At 42.5% G+C, this 16,961-nt stretch overlaps 1 protein-coding gene across 1 annotated transcript in view; it reads left to right on the top strand.

The window, feature by feature from the left end:
• Positions 1-16,704, top strand: part of NDUFA10 (NADH:ubiquinone oxidoreductase subunit A10) — a 45,760-nt gene extending 29,056 nt beyond the window's left edge. Inside the window, exons 9-10 of the mRNA XM_040561217.1 lie at positions 2,874-2,982; positions 16,244-16,704. Coding sequence (XP_040417151.1) covers positions 2,874-2,982; positions 16,244-16,312 — 178 coding nt within the window. The 3' untranslated portion in view covers positions 16,313-16,704. The remainder of the gene's footprint in view (positions 1-2,873; positions 2,983-16,243) is intronic.
• Positions 16,705-16,961: the final 257 nt, after the last annotated feature.

Genomic DNA, 16,961 nt, shown 5'->3' with positions numbered 1-16,961 from the left:
GTCATGTGAAGAGCTGTAGCTAATAGGATCCTGGACCATAGTAATGGTGAGCTAGGGTCTGATGTTCCTACAGTATTAGGACTGTGCAGTCACTTGCACGTTTTCAGTTACATTTTTGTAATGCCGCGTAATCTTAGGGGTGGTAAAACACACTCTGGGTAGCTTTGTTACTGCATTATGAGAGAGCTGCTTTGAGAAAATACGGTTAAGTGCCTGCCTACAATAAATCGTGGTACTTTTGTACTGGGGGAGAGAGGGAAAAAAACTCGGGAAACTTAATAGGTGCCTTTAAATGCTTCCTGCCAAGCAGTGAATTAGTTCTGGCAAGCAAATGTGGTTTTGTGGTTAAAGACATTGTTGTGGCAGGTGTCTTTGGGTGGTGCTTTTATTTAGCATTCCAAATTATTTCTTAAGGCAGAAAGCAGAGATGAACCTGGAGAAGCCATCTTTGGCAGCATTAGGTTTGCATTTTGTTGTTGAGCATTTTTTTTTTTTTTTTTGGAGGCAGCAGTTATAAGAGAAGCAGGTTTTCCGTTATGGCACTAACTAAAATAAATTGTGCCTGGGAATTGTCCTCTAAAATTGCCATTCGGCTGAGATTCCTGAAGGAATGGATTAGCTGCAGACTGGTTGACTACTAGACTTGCTTTGTGTATGTCAAATTATATTTTACTTATGCCCAGACAGATTTTTATCTGCATTCTCCTACAGACTTGTCAGGTCCAGAACATCTTCTGCTACTTGGCAGAGAGCTGACTCTCCCGCTTCTGTGGGACACTGGTGTGGGAAGAAGGGACAGAGGTGTTTATTTACTGATAAATTAGTGGATATTCCACAGGCTGTGCTGCTAAGCCTGAGTTCAGCAAGGTATTTAAACATTCAGCAAGGTATTTAAACAAGTAATCCTCTTCGAATCAAAAATCTTAGCTCGCTGTCTTGCCTGCTGCTTGTCTCTGCTCTGTGCACAATGAAATGGGGGTGAAAGCTTGTAGCATCAGTACTGATTCCAGGCTCAGCTGGAGGATGGACTGCACCTAAGGAATGACGAGCTGATACCTGAAGGGCTGCTTTCCGCCAGGGTCTGTTAGTTTTACTTAGTTTAATTAGCGGTGGGTATGAGATGGAGCAGGTGCAGAGAAGCTCTTCGCAGAGTATGCCAGGATTCAGAAATAAACCCAGCTGCATCATCAGGTCACTGTTTAGGGCAAGCTTTTCCATCCCAGCTCAGTTACTCAAGCCCTCCTGGAGTTGGGAGGGTTGGGAGAGGTCCGCAGGAGGGCCGGTGCTCACACGGCATGAAAACAGCTCTTCTTGCCTTTGCGAGGAGGCAATGGAGGGCTTGTTTTCCTTGCTTTCAGCATGTGAACGCTGTGGGGTTTGTCAGCTTTGGTTTTCTTGTTCAGCTGAGTGTTCCTGCTGTTTGTTTTTGACAGTAAGGTTCGTCTTGCGGGTGCAGTCCCTTTGTGCAGGGCGGATTTGGGACAACTTACATTGCAAGATGAGCCTCAGTGCGTCTGCCATTTGACTGTTTATGTCTCACAGAACAGAGCCACAGATCTCAAGAACACTTATGGGCGCTGTGTGTCATTCCACAGTCTAAGTAAACTAGTAGTGCTTCTGCTTTTCTTTTCCTTTTTTTTTCCCCCAGATGGTTAGAAAATACCTGGGTTAATATTTGTGAAGGTAAATGCTGTAATAGTTTGTAGGAAACATCTTTGGTGTTTATCCTGGCCTTGTAAATAGGCGTTTATCCTTGCCTTCACTCTCCTCACCTTTTACTAGGTTCCTGTATTTCCTTACTGATTTGTCTGCAGTAGAGTAATTTTGCAGTGTGTATGTCAGCATATGTGAGCAGACTAGTTTACTAATTGAACTGTGCCATGCTGTGAGGGAAGGCCCCAAACTTTGTTATTTAGGGGGAGGAAAAAAAAAAAGATTGCTTAAAGGTAATTAACTTTGCTTTGCTCAGAACTTATATTTGGTATATGTCTGTGTAAATATTCGTAAGGAAATACAATTCACTGAAAACTAACAACACAATTATTTGCATAGCTCCCAAGTGTCAAACATAGAACTCAGTCATTGTCCACTGCGAAGGATAGCTGATGTATTTTTCCCTAAATACATGTAGGTGGCACTGTTGATCTGCAAATTAACATCAGTATGCAGAAGGTGGCTTTCTAGCAGTTTCTCAGGCATTTTAAATTTGGGGTATTTGAAAGTGCTGGCTCCATGCAGTGTGGATTTTTGGTGGATCCTGATTTTTGCACCCCTCATCACTAAGCTCTCATTAAAGCTGCTGCAGCAAGCTTCCTCTGATTGCTCCCAGGCAGGGTGCTGGAGATGCTGCCTGCTTCCAAACCGTTTGATTGCCTCAGTGTCATTTAGAATGGGAGTTCGGGGAAGAAGAGCACTACTTTATTTTAATCCTTATGCAGGTTCATTTGTGAAAACAAATTGGACAGGAGTTTAATTAAATGAAGTTACTATAGTAAAATAGAGTGTGGAAATCAATAAAACCACTGTTTTTACCTTGTTTATGTAGGAAAGCAAAAAGCTAGAGGTGCCTTGGAGAATGTTTCCAGGAATAACAGAGCATCACCAGGGAGGTAGAACCTGGGGAAGGGGTTGGAGAAGGAAGGAGATGTTGGAGCAGGAACAAGCAGGAGGCAAGGAAGAAACACAGTAGCCATGTGAGTGAAAGGACTATGTATGCATCATAACGAGAAAAGAGCTGAAACCTGTGAAAGAACTACTTAGAGAAGTTATTTAATACTTGGTCAAACTCAGAATTGATGTTGCTTTCTTTTGGGCAGGATGTGGACTAACTAATCCATTTTCTTCTTTTCTTTTCCTTCTTTCTTTCCCTTCAGTGTTCAGGACAAAACTGGAGTGCTGGATGCTGTAGCTGTCCCTCACTTCATTCCAGAAATCACAATTGGAGGCAATGAATATGATAAAATCTATTACGAATTCCGATCGGTAAGTAATTCTGGAAGGGGAGCACTTGTACAACAGCCAGACAACTGTCCCTGCAAAAGTGTTAGAACATTTGCAACTGTCCTGTGCACAGCCTGAGTGTTAATCTCATGCACACAGACGCATATTTCTAAAAGTAAGTTCTGGGTTTTGCCTAGATCCCCACCTTTTTTTTGAAGTCTAGCTTCCAAATAAGAGGAATAATGAATCAAATGGTTTGTTTCGTAAGCTGATTTTCTTTTTTGATCTTTAGATGTGGACTAAAGGATCAGTCGTTTTCATTTGTTTTTGTTTCTACTGCCCTGATTAGTCTCTGACCTCTGAAATCTAAAATAATCCTTTGAGTCAAACAAGAAAATTGGAAACCCATGGCGACTTCTATAAAGAAGACTGCTTATAAAACCCTTGGGGAGGGGGTGTTTTTCTGAAGTAGGCTGAGGAGGTATGAACATTACATTGGTTCTCAAAACTGTTGTTGCTTTAAATAGCGTGTTTCTGTAAGCAGGCACACATCCAAAGCCTGTTGTGGCCCAGCACTCTCTTACACCTCATGCAGGCTCCCACACAATGATTTAATTAGCTGCTTGCCTTTCTGGTTCTGGAGACAATGGCTTCCAATTGACTTAGCACTTTGCCCTATTGGTTATTGTTGTTTAGCTGGCATGGGGTCCTGCCTCGCTATGCAGTATTCTCCTGAGGCCCAGGTATTGTAAGTTCTCGTTAGAGAAATTGTGGAATTGATGGCAATTACCACTGCTGGGACAAACCGAAGTTGCAGGTGATGGTATGTTTCCAAGTTGTGTTGAAATCTTCTCTGCCACTGTGTTTTGTTGTTGTTTTCCAAGAAATCACTGAAGACAAAGGAAGGAATATCTGTATGAACTGTTACAAGCCATGATTTGCATGGTCAGAGTACTGTCATTTTTCTTGTCCTGCTAGTATAGGGTCTCTTAATAGAGATGTAAGATAAATGTAAAGTTAAAATGTAAGATATGGCTTTGTGGACTCATTTAGAAACTTTGAACTTGCAGTATTTTCTTCAGAATGTTCACAGGGACTTTTGAACTGACTATTCAACATAATTTGTTCTTCCTCAGCTAGCTGTGCAGTGGAGAGGCTCTTAAGTTCATGCTGTTCTGCCTCATTTGAAATGTATTCATTCCAGCTTGTAAAAGGGACTAAAGCTAAGGGTTAAAGCAGCAGAAAGCTTCTCAGTGCTCCTTGAGATTGTGTAATGTGTTTGAAAAACACCTTCCTGGTTCATCTGAGACATAGTTATCAGAATTCTGTGGTTTTTGGTATTGCATTTTAAATCCAAAACTTCAGGCTTAGACTACGAATTTTTGGAGTCCTTCACTCCAAGAGACGTCTATGTGTGTGCAGCACATTTCAGAATGATCTGCTGCATGACTTGTTGCCAGCATGCAACATCCATCTGTACTGACAGTGTCTTTCTTCCCGAAGATGATAGGCTTTTTTTTGGCTGAAATGTCACTTAGCAGTGGAGCTGGGAATTATTGAGGCTGCCTGACACACAGCTAGGTGTGACCTCAGAGCTGTGTGCTGGGGAGCAGGGGTACTACTTCTGAAAGCCTTTTTTTCTTTTTTTTTCCTCCAACTGTACAACAGCATGCCCCTCTCTGTGTTGGCAAGAAACTGGGAATGTCCTGCCTCCTCAGAAAGCTGGCTTCTAGGGAAAAAAAAAAAAGTGACTTTCCCTGCAGCCATAGCGAAAGGATGCTTAGGAGAAGGTATATGAATACCTGGGAAGGAAAGCTCAGATCTCAGATTGCTCTGCTCCATGCCAGTTAGTTGACAGCAGGAGCTGAGCATTTTCAGTGTAAAAAAAACATTGCCAAAATGAAATCTCCCATCTGCAGGCTTGCTTTTAGGCCCTGATTCAGGAAAGTACTATGGAAAGTGGTAATGTCATTTGGAATAAGGAGGAATCGTGTGCGATCCACAAAGCATTCTGTTCAAGTCAGACAATACAGTCCATTGCTTTTTCTGGATTCTTAAACACTTGCAGTCCCTCAGGCATGGGGCTCTTCAGGGATGGTGCACAATGGAAAAGATGTTGAGTTTTGCTACTTTGCCTGAGCTACTAGAAAGGCAAGCACAAAGCCAACCCTACCTGCTGTTTTATCTTCTAAGAATTGAATCCTTTGTGTCGAGACTTCTGAAGATCTGCATTTTTCCTTCAACTTTGTTTAGCAAATGAAGGTGTGAATTTCTTTGAAAGGCAAGGCTTGTGTTCAGAGGTACTATAGGATGACAACAAGCAGTGCGCACAGAAAAGGCAGATGAACTTGTAGACACACAAGTCTTGGATGTAAGTTTGCCTTCTCTAATGAGAGGGGATCTCAGGCCCTAACCCCTTGCCTTGCCCATGTCTATGTGCAGATGGTTGCAGCTCTGCTACCACTCTTAGATGTGAAGACGGATAAAAATTTTAGGCTCACGTGACTTGCAAGTAAAGGCTTAATTATGGTATAATTACAGAACTTTAACTTTTCCTTGTGGGAAATGCGTGCTTTTAAAGTTAGAGTAATGATGTTTACCACATAAACACAATGATTTGTGTAGGGGATTTTTTTTTCCTCGGCAGTCCTATAACTAGTTATACATCCCTGATCATACAAATAGGCAACTAACTGCTGTGCTTTTCAGCGTTGCATGCACACAATTCATGCTGCCTAATAATGGTGGTTTTCAGGGATTTGCAAATTCCAGGCAGAAGCTGGGTTTTGTTCAAGATATTAATTAGTCACAAGCAACTGAGGAGGAGGAGACGCTTTTCAGGGAGCAAGATTTTAGTACGTTTGCCTTTGCTCGAAATCATGAGGTAGCTACATACAGCTCTGAATACTATAAACTTGCTTTTCATGTATATCCTCTACATTTCTTCTGTAAATGTTCTTTCCACGTGTGAGGAGGTGGCTTTCTGCCTCTCTCTTAGCATAAAGTCATCTGGCAGGGTTCAGCCGTTCTGTTCAGGCATTCATAAACTTCTAAAGATGCTTTTCTGGCAAGGGAAAAGTAACCTTTTAGTCAGGTTCTGTAGATCAGAGATAAGCGTGTTCATTCTTAAGTGAAGCAACATTATTTTAGGAACTGTCAGACTAGTAAAGACTTGACTACTCTTTTTTTTCTTTAACAACTGCTCTATCTCTGTGCTTTCTTCCAACCGTGCACAATCCCCACAGATAATGCTCCAAACTCCATGTGTGCCCTGTGAAGCTGGAGCACTTAGGCAGATGTGTTTGCAGAGAAGATGAAAACAAATGGTTCTGTTTAATGGAATCAGTGTACTTAAATAATGTTCTTATGTACTTCACACTCCCGAATGATGTTGGCAAGTCCTGCCTAAATCTCCTAGGGATGGTGAAAAAAGAATTCTTTTACGTGCATGTTCTTTTCTGTCTACATAAAAGCGCAGCTGTCTAAGATACATATTCAAACCATCTTTACCTACATCTTTACCTCCGAAAACAAAGCTGCAGGACTGTAAAATAATGTGTACCACCTTTCCATTCACTGCAGGTTGTAGGGAAATAATTAGTATTTCTTTTGCACAAACTTTGTATTTAAAAAGACAAAGAAATAAATAAGAAGGTTGCGCTTATCATGAGGTGTGCTAGAGTTTGGAGTCGAGGGCTTGTTGGTGTTCACTTGGCCATTAGAGCGGAGAATTCTTTTGCTATAAACAGGAAAGCTAAGTATTTAATACTTAGTCTCCTTTCTCGTGTCATCAGTTCTAACAAAAAGGATGTGTATTAGCCCACTTGCTCCAACCCTGGTTCCTGTAGCCTGTTTCCTCTGTCCAGCAGCTTGCCCCAATGTCTTTAAACAGAAGTGTAAGAAATCCTAGAGGGGAAAAGGGCTATTTTCAATAGTACGCTCTAAAACATGGCTTGCATCATACAGTCTAAGTTTTCTGATGGTATTTTTTTCCATCCTTTCTTCAGGGGGTAAGAATGTGCAGTGGGAGTATCCCATCGTCTTTCTAGCGTGCTGGGATTCTTTAAGTATATGTGTGGGTGTGTATATTAAAGAAAATGAACAAATGCTTGGGCACATAGATTTTCTTCCCACAAGACAGGCCTATGCACCTAGAAGTTCCTTTTGTAATAAAGCAAATCTCATATCAAAATGTTTTTTTTTATCTTTTGTTAGCCCAACTGATACAATTGGAAGAAAGTCAGGGATGTGTACCTTACCCTTGAAGCAGACAGTTTGTGAAGAATTCTTTGAAGTATTTATTCTACACTCTTGAACTACCTTCAAAGACACTTTCTATAACAATATGAGTTCCAGCTCCAGTGAGTGCATGTGCCTGTGTGTACGGCTTTCTTAGATCGGTTTTAGTTGTCATCTTTCCATCTGAGGTGTCCTTTTGCTCTTATACTGAATTGGTAAACCCCCCGCTTCTCTTTCTTTACCCACATACTACTTTTCCCCCACCATGCACTGGATGTTTGCTGATCCTGGACGCTGGCCGTCAATCCCTTCAACTTCCATCCCGTGATTCCTTTCCTTGATCATTCTTGGCCTCCTCCATACCGAATTTTGCAATGTCCCTTTCTGTCGTGAGATAAACTTTGCACTTATGCCATACTCACCACGTGAGGAAGGCAGAGACAGGAGTATTGATTCTCATCCATCCCATCCCTTACACATGTAACATTATTTGTCTTGTCAGTGCAGCTCTATATTAAGCAAAGATGAAATGGATGGCTTGATTTTTTTTCTGTTTAACGTTTAACTCCTAAAGAAAGCAAATAAACATGTCGCTGAAAGGTAGGAGAAGGCTCTTATTTATTTTTGCATCCTTCTCCCTTGGTGGGATCTCCCTTTTGGAATAGGGAGATGTTTACTCCAAGGCAAAGAAAACTCGAGCAAGTCAGAGACCTCGCTACTGCTGTCAGATGCAGTCTGGCTCCCTTGAGGGAGCCAGATGCAGGTTTGATGTGTCCCAAATTGCACGTGGGGTACAGGCCTGGCACATCTTGCCAGCTGTGGTTGCTTGGGGCTGCTGGTAAATGGGGGGCTAGCAATCCCTTCAGCTTTTCTCTCCCCTGTAAGAATGCAGAGCACTGCTGGCTTGCACACCCAACAGCCTCTGTAAAATACCCTGAACTACAAAAGAAATGCTTTAGCTTCCAGGATGTCAGTGTGGATGAACAACAGGGAGTGTTTGCGTCAAAAATAATGCACTGAGCTTTAACGTGGCGGTAACTGGGTAGTAAACATCGTAGCCTTTGGCCTCAGACTTTAGACCAAATTGTTGCAGCAGTTACACTTTGCACATACATACGCACGTGTATATAATCTCCTCTGTGTGGATAAATAGAACTTGGTCAAAGGGTGTTTTTTCTTTTTTTTCAGAAGCCTGTAGTTTTTCATGGTTTAGTTAAGTTACAAGAATTGTCTTCCATGGTACTCTTGCCTTTGCAGAATTAAGGAGGTTAGGATATATATTTCTTTCCTCTTCATGTTTGCAGTTATATCAAAGATGGCCACTATGGTAACAAAGTCTTCTGTTTTCTCTCTCCTGTCATTTTTTTCTTGTCTTGCTGAAGTTTTGGGTTTTTTTTAGGATCAAGGACTCCCATTCCATTTCTTATTTTTATGGAGATGTTTGACAGCTCTAATGCCCAGCCCTGTCTGCTCTTGGATCCAGGAAGGAATGAAAACAGACGCACAATAAATTAGGAAAGGCTCAATTTGTTTTTGCTGCTTTATCTCTGCAAAAATATTTTTAGCTATTTCTAAAATAACAGTAAGATGTTGCCTAACTGGGTATCTGTAAAACTACAAGAACCTGAGGAATAACTAAAAATGAGGAATTACAATGTTGTTTCTGAAGGTTGCCTGGGAAGGGGTAGGAATAGGCTCATGATCTACTTTTCTTCCCTTCTCCCCACTCCTCCTCTCCTCTCACCAATCTTGTGTGCGCAGGGAGAGCGTGAGAGGTTTGAACAGCCTCTCTCTGCTTCAGAAAAGTGTAGCTCCTCTGCCCTGCTTCCCTTCAAAGATAACATGGGCAATTGGCAGGGAAATCCATCCCAAATGTGGAGGGGAGGAGGACGTGAGAGACCTTGGGAGTGTGTCAGATGTCCTGTTAGCTGCGTCTGCATTGTTTTAGATGACAAACCACGCTGTCCCAGGCGCTGGGTGCCTATGTAAATCAAAAAGACAGTAAAATCCTACTGGCATTAAAAGAATCCATTTCAAACTGACAGTCTGCCATTGAGCCCTATGAAAGAAAACACTTTTCTGTGGGAGCACGTCCTCCTCCTCTAAAACCCTTCTCAGTCCCACACCACGATAGGAATGTGATCTACAAGGTAGACCTCTACTTAAGATGAAAAAGAAAGGCTTCGTTGGTGATTAAGCAAAAGGGAGAAAGAACTTGCAGCTGAACTGCTTCCACTCTTCTGCATCTCCTAGGAAACTTCTTTTTAAAAAAAACAAAAAACCCTCAGAGGACAGTTTCATCTCGGTACCGTATATTGAAGATTGTGCTCTAGATCAGGAAACAGTTTTGGCAAAGCTATAAGGATACTTTACTCTATTTCTCACTCTCGTTCCTATCCCTGCATTGCTCCTCAGGGTAACATCTCCAGGGGTCTTAAACCGTGAAATAGTGTGTATTTGAGATGTTGAACTGTGCAGGTATGCTGGCATATTGGTTGGGACAGCATTGTATGTGAACTTCCTTTTTTCCTGATAGCATTTTTATGCTGAGAAGTAGTTCAGAGCTTTTCAGTGTAGAACTGGCATTTCTAAGAGCTGTTGTTACTTTGGGCAACGAAGAATGGCTTGGGTTGGAAGGGGACCTGAAGGATCATTAACTCCAGCTAGAGTGCTACAGGGAGTGCTGTTGGAAGAAGTCTTCTCCATTTTGTCTGTCCAGTAAGAAGAGTGAATCTGCAGTTAACATAACACTGTCCGACTTGGATATAGGTACTTGGCTTTTTCCTGTGGTCGGTCTGCAGTCTGTAGTGGATCATTGGTGTTTCTAACATGTTCTTTCCTAAGACAAAGCAAAGTAGACTTTATTTTGCCAGGGTGGAGAATAGTTGCTATAGCAGGTTGACGCTGTGGAAAAAAGCTGCAACAAAATATTTAGCCATACCATGTTGTTTATTTATTCTTGGCTGTCTTGCAAAAGCAAAGCTGGAGATATGCATTAGATTGTTTATGGTGTTTGTAGTTGTTCAAATTACAAATCACAAATTCCTTTCTACAGATCAGATTCCTGCTGATACTCAACTATATGGCTTAAAATAAAAATACTTCAGCTTTAAAGAAGTAAGCTGTGTTCTCCTTACGGACACTTCTATTCCAAAAGATTTCTATTGACTACTCTGGTTGTTGTTTTGGTTGGTTGTTCTGATTTTGTGTGTGTGTGTGTGTGTGGGGAGTGAATGAAGGGTAGGACAACATTCATTGAACCATTTCAGTAAAAAGTAAAGTAAACTGAACCTCAGTTCAGTAAAGCTTTTGAGTGCTGTGTTACTTGAGCTATAGTGAATGCTAATAGTTAATTCATAATTAAGAATTTTGTCCAAGAAAAGAATGTCAGGAGTTAAGCTGTAAATAAACACTTATCTATGCCAATCCTCTGGAATTCAAACTACACCTTTAATGTGTGTTTAGGGGCTTGTTACCCTCACCCCTTTTTTGTCTTTTGCTCTGGAACATGGAAACAAAACAGTTCCAAAGTGCATCACCAGATATGAATTTATAGGTTCTTAAATTCTCGTAACTTTAGCTGTGTGACAGTCACTGGCAACAACCTTCTGGAAGTCAGAATTCCTACTGGAAAAAGCAGGAGTGTTCACCAACAGTGATGATGGCAGGTGCTATTATTATGCTTATTATAAACAGCCACTAAATGAAAAGGCTTGGATATTGATGAATGAGTGTATGCTTCGCAGCTTAATGACTCTGTTTTTAAGTGCTGTTTGATCAGTGCTGCTCAAAACATGCTATTTATAGATCTATTTTAGCTGCGAAGCCCACCCATTAGTAGAAAGCAGCATGAAGAACAGAAGGAAAAAGAATGGTAATTCTTCTTTTTTTCCTTTCTCCTGGAATATTGAAAAAGAAGACATACTCGGAGCTGATGGATGTAGACCTTTCCAGTCTGTTAAAGCTCTCCAGAGCTCTACCTGTACATGTCTGGTTTGAAATTATTTTGAGGAGCTATGAAATGCAGCCACAGCGTATAGCAAACAGCTGGCTAAAGCTGTTTGTTGCTACTCTGCAGCATATACCACTTTATAGGGCTTTTCATCATGTTTATAGTTTTGACAGACACTTCTGTGGCAGAGTTCTTAATTTAACTGATGAGATGATCTTGTTTTTGTCTTTTTACTGATGTTCTTTTAAAGTTGAGCAGTTTCATTCCTCTGAGTTGGCTCTACCTTTTGCTGGGTAAAACTTATTTCATTAGTTTCATTCTTCATGTGGTGGATTTTATAGCACACTTCTCGAGTTAATCCTTGCTGCTAACTCTGAGTTCTGCATGGTGTAACGCAGCAGACCAAGGCTTGATTCTCAGTCTCATCTGTTTCCATGGAGTGGAAAAGTCCATTATTCAACAGTGACCCTGCAGGAGCTTGCATTTGCCTCCTGCAGGGATGCATGGGAGCTGTTGTGTCTGTCTAGGGGGATCTGTGCTGCTGCTCGCTTGACCAGTGCTGCTTCAGCTGTGAGCTCCTGAGGGCAGAGACCCAATTCTGCGTTGCAAAGCGTGTGTCTAGATTGCTGCAGTGATAACAAGGCTTTTCTTCTCATGGGAAAGGTGCTTCAGCTTTGTAATAGTCAACTGCTTTCTCTGACACATGGTGTTGGGTAGACCTGTTGGTGTGCTCTGTAGGTCTGTAGGGACTGATGCCAGTAAAGGGTTTGAAGGGATTTATTTGACCCCATATGCTGTTACTCCTGCTTGCCCATGGAAATGTGTTGTTAATAACAATGCATAATAAGACACGCTTATTATTAACATGGCCATTAAGTTGTACCTGTTCTTCGACCTTACTCTAGTTTTCTTTGAAGGTAAAGAGCATGGAGTGCGCCTGTGAATGTGCCAGCCACTTGCAGGTGACATGGTCTTGTTAATTTTCATCCCAGTTCCAACTGGGAAACTTCCTCTGAATGCAGAAGTCTCCTGGAAAATGCAAGTCTTGTACAACTATTTGCCTGGTCTCCCACTGAGACCGTGTCCAAATTTTTAGTGTCAGCAGTATCCTTCAGCAAGGGGTTTTTCAAGCCATTGGCTTCATTTGTTGGCATGTGTGTCTTGTGCTGGAAGAGGCAGTGAATATTCGGTCCCCCTGTGTTCTCCCAACTACTGGCAAGTTAAGTAGAGCTGTGTCCTATCTCTCTTCTGGGCTGGACAGGTCACCTCTTCTGGCAGCAACCCCAGTAGCCTCAGTGCAGTCTGCTTGTTCCCATCCCTGCCCTCGCGCTGCCTCCGCAGCCGGCAGGAAGACAGGCTGGGAATTTCAGCTGGGCCAGAGCTGAGGCTGCAGTTTGGGGCACTGCTTTAACCACTTGCTGCCACCAAAAGGAGCACAACCAACTGTCTGCCCCGCATCCCTAGATCTTCCTCCTACCACTTTTTTCTGCAGCTGTCTGGTATGCGTCTGGCTGACCGAGCTCCCTGAGTCACTGAAAATCACCCAGCCAAAAGGAGTGTATTGCTTCTCGCTGGGTGAGGGAGGTGGCTGGGCTCGTGGGACGATCCAGCAAGCTGCAGAGCACGTTTGGACTGCACAGCAGAGAGATGAGAGGATGGGTGCTGTGGGACCTCTCCTTTCTGTTGGCATCAAGCTGTTTGGTCCATTCAACGTCATCAACATCATCATGATGCTTTCCGTTTGGCTGTGTTAGTGCAGGCTCCTCGTGCAGCTGAGCAAACGCTTGATCTGGCAGAAGGTGGGCCTTCAAGGAGTTGGAGGGGAGGCAGAGAACCACAAGAACAGGAACAACTCCTGTTTGAGTATTTTTCCAGGTGCTGAATGTATGCTAAAAGATGGACAGCTTCCTCCCCTGTGGAATAGACCAGCCTTGTTCCTAGCTGTGTGCTTTTATTTATTTATTATTTTTGTACTACAGGCAGTTCTGCCAAACATGAGCTTTGAAGGGCCCTTTCTCAGGAAGTCATAACTGTTACTCGCACCTGACTCTAACAGTGCGCAGAATATAAACTCAGATGATTCTGCTTGCTAGGTAAAACAGGATTTGTTTATGTGCCGTTTCCTGGCTATTTGGAAAGCTCACCAGTAATATATCCCGAAACTTGATTGCTTTTGCCAAGGCCCACTGTGAACGATGGAGTATGCATGAATACTTAGAAAATTGCCTTGATATATTGCATGTCTTTAACCAAAGGCACATGGGGAATTTGTTTTGGACAATGAATTTGAAATCTGCTGGGATTGATACTGTGCCCTTTTAAGAGGGTAGAATTCCCCAGAAATGAAACTGTAAACTCCTGTATTTTCCCAGAGAGCTCCTGTTGCTTTAATAATCTTGTTATCTGGGAATCCCTTGAAGTATCAAAGGGCCAATTATGTGCTGCCCAGAGAGGACCAGGGAGAGCTGTTTTTGTGCTTGAATTAATAGATACAGGCTGGTCACAGCAGGTCTGATGTCCTCCCTAGCTCACCACTGCAAATTTGTAGGGCAGGGACAGTAATCACTTATTTCCATCTCACATCTCCTCTTTGCTCAGCAGGAGTAACTCTTAACAGGACAGCATGGTTTCTTCTGATGTTTAGACAAAGCATTAAAGACAAACTTTAAATGAAAAGCCCTGGAAACACTGATCAAGAATGACTTGTAATAGCTTGTGACAAGGCGGGGTGGTGGGTGTCTCATGAAGGGGGCAAAAGTCTTCTGTTAGCTTGATGCTTTATGGAAAGAAATGTCTTATCTTCTGACCTTCAAATAAAAAAAAAAATTAAAAAATACCCCCACCTTCTTCAAAACATCAGGCTTTTTCCTGGATGAAATAGCTGTTTTTGTGGCATGATCATAGATTTCATCCAGACTTGGTCTTGCTTCTCTCCACAGGGGCAGTTCTCTTAAACAAGATACTTTCACAGGCTTTTTTGAAAGGAGAAGTCACTGGGACACATTGAGGTCCTGTGTGAAACCAGAGTTTGAGTGGAGTTGAGCAAATGTTTTTTGCTTAATTATTTGTAAAGATTGCCAGCTGATAGGATATTTTTTAAAGGAAAGGCTTTATTGTAGCTTCTTTGCTTGCTCCAGACTTTCTTGCAAAATGCCTTTGCCTTTTCACAGCGGTTTGCTTTTTGATTCCAGCGCTATGTCGATGATGGAAGTTGTCTCTTTGTCTTTTTCGTTCCTAAAGATAGGAAGAGAGGTTCCGGAGCTAGGACCCAAACATTTGTGGCACTTTAGTTCATGGTCAGTACTTTCTGAAAAGGACTGCTTTAACACCTGAGACCTAAATGCTGAAATGTATCTACATCTTTTTCCTCTCTAGGATCACTCAGTTAAGAGTAATTGCCAGCGCAGCTACTTTATGTATTGATCCTGTTGCTGGGAGGCTTTGTATCCTGTGGCTTAGTTATCTAACGGGTACAGAGCCTGGTTTATATTTATTCAGGCAGCAAGTGCACTGAAAAACTTGTGGTGTTTTTGCAGTGCGAGTTGGTAAGAGACGACTTTGATGACAGCGTTGCTGGCACGCTTGTGTAGCCTTCCATCACGTGCGCGTGCTTTTGCTGACCTGGTGATGTAGCCCGCGCTCTCCCAGCCTGCAGAGAGCACGTACGCTGCCTAAGGAGAGTTCGCTATTTTTGCTGTACTGGCAGCTTCTCTCTTGCAGTCCCACATGCTGCTTTAGTAATCCCTTAAAATGGCTGCTGCTTAAACAGCCTCTTTCCTCGGATCTTTAAAGCTGAAGGTGGAACGGCTTGGGTTAGTGTCTCTAGTGCTGCCCGGTGTGGTGCTGCTGGGAGGGTCTTGTGCCTGTCCTCTCCTTCCTGAACCCCATGCGAGGTGTTGGCTGTGGGGTGTCTGTGTGAGCGGCCTGGCTGAACCCCTGGGTTCAAATGCCAAGGCTGTTTAGGCTAGAGTTCACCTCTGTTTGGTCTCATCTCTGTTACAACTCGCTTTCCCTCTCTGCTGAGGATGCAGACCCTCCAGCTTTCCTATTATATGTGATGTCCCTCTGCCAGTGCTCCAGTCCATCCAGCCTTTCCCTCCACAGCACATTTCTTAGTTTGCTAGGCTCAAGCTGTTTCCTGTGTCTCCTGAGACCAGTGAAACCAGCCATTACTCCTGACATGCTGTCCGACAGAAAGGCTGCCTGGGACGGTCCCCAGCCTGGAGCAGTCTTGTGGATAGCGATGGGTTACACACTGTCAAGAGCAGAGCAGTTAAGCGATGTTGTGCAGCAGCACAGTGTCTCCCTGAGCCCTGGTTTGGGAACCACTGGTACAGAAAAGTCCGTCGAGTTAACCAGCAAGACTGTGAGCTGCTTAGGCAGAGGTCAGCTCCCAGAAACACGAGGGGTCAATGCAGAAGAATTACAGCCTGAAAGGTCAGTGATGTTCAGAGGCTGCAAGTGAAGGTTGTTGCTTAGGTCCCACGGTACCTGTGAAATTTGGGGTAGGGGATTTGAGAAAGTTCAGTTTTTCCATCAAGTAGTAGTTTCTGGCTTTGCTTATGAAGACAGGCAGATATTACTTTCTGCTTTAATGAAGTTAAGTTCAGCTCTTGAAGGCTAAATATGCAATTTCATTTGAATGGTTTAATTTAATGTGGTAATTAACTCAGTATTTCATGCATGAAACTTCATGTATTTAATAATGCGTGCCTATTTTGGCATGAGATTCTTCTGGCTAATTCCATTCCTCTGCTGCACACTCTGATTAGAGGGGTCATCCCTTACTAAAATGGGGAACAGCATACAGGGGAAGAAATGGATGAATCCAGATGGAGCCATGCTGTTCTGGTGGTGGGATATTGGTCTAGTTTATATGTATATACATACCATTAACATCGTATTTTTGTGGGTCCCCCCTTACCAGCTGTACGGCTCTATTTTTTTCTAAAGGCATGAATTTTTCTACAAGTGCTATCTTCATTTTGCAAAGAATTGCAGATTATAGGTTGCGCTTTTGCAGGTAAAGTAAGTCACTTTACTGAAACTTTTAGATTCTGTATAAACAATGAAAAGAAAAATGTTTCTGACTAAACTTTCTGCTTTCTCTAGCTTCCTGGTCGCTATTTTAGTAAAGGCTACAATGCTGATGTTGGGGACAAGTGGATCTGGCTGAAATGAAATCTGCCTCACTTGGGAGCCCTAACAGTGATCAGCCACAGAACTTGAATGAAGAAGAAGCTGAGTTCAGTATGCCTGCTCTGCATCAATTCTGTGTAGCACAAAGAAAATGCTGGGTAAATCATCTTCCAGTCACAGCATGAGAGAATAGACTCCCAGAAGGCAAATCATTTTATACTGGTTTGTTCTTCCCTGATGAATTTGGGATGCTTTGTCTTTGAATGTTTAATAGTCCGTGTGTAATAGAAAAGTGATCTGGTATTACAGGGGGCAGACTTAAGATCAATGTTGAACTTTTTCTTCATCAAGACTGTGGCATGTTGTTATACAGGATTATTGTTGTTTTGCTGAATGAAGACAAATTAAACCTGTATCCTCCTGGTTCTCACAAAGTTAATTTATTGCTCTGTCACGCATGGTGTTTTATTAGTTTCATTAGAAGGGCGCACCTGCTTAAAAAAATAACACTCACATTATGTTCTGAAAGCTCCTTACTGGACATCAGCATTAAAACAAGCAAGCATAAAGAGAAGTTTGAGAGAAGGAAATAAGAGGTGAGGTCTCTGTTCGAACAGCAAAATATCTGTTTAAAAGTAAAACAAAACAAAATCAAAATTGCCAGCAGTTGTACCCATAACTTCTTCCTTTG

This window comes from Cygnus olor, chromosome 6, assembly GCF_009769625.2.
Source record: "Cygnus olor isolate bCygOlo1 chromosome 6, bCygOlo1.pri.v2, whole genome shotgun sequence".
In the NCBI taxonomy this organism is placed as follows: domain Eukaryota; kingdom Metazoa; phylum Chordata; class Aves; order Anseriformes; family Anatidae; genus Cygnus; species Cygnus olor.
The sequence above is the reverse complement of the archived record's forward strand: the minus strand, read 5'-3'. Positions and strand labels throughout refer to the sequence as shown.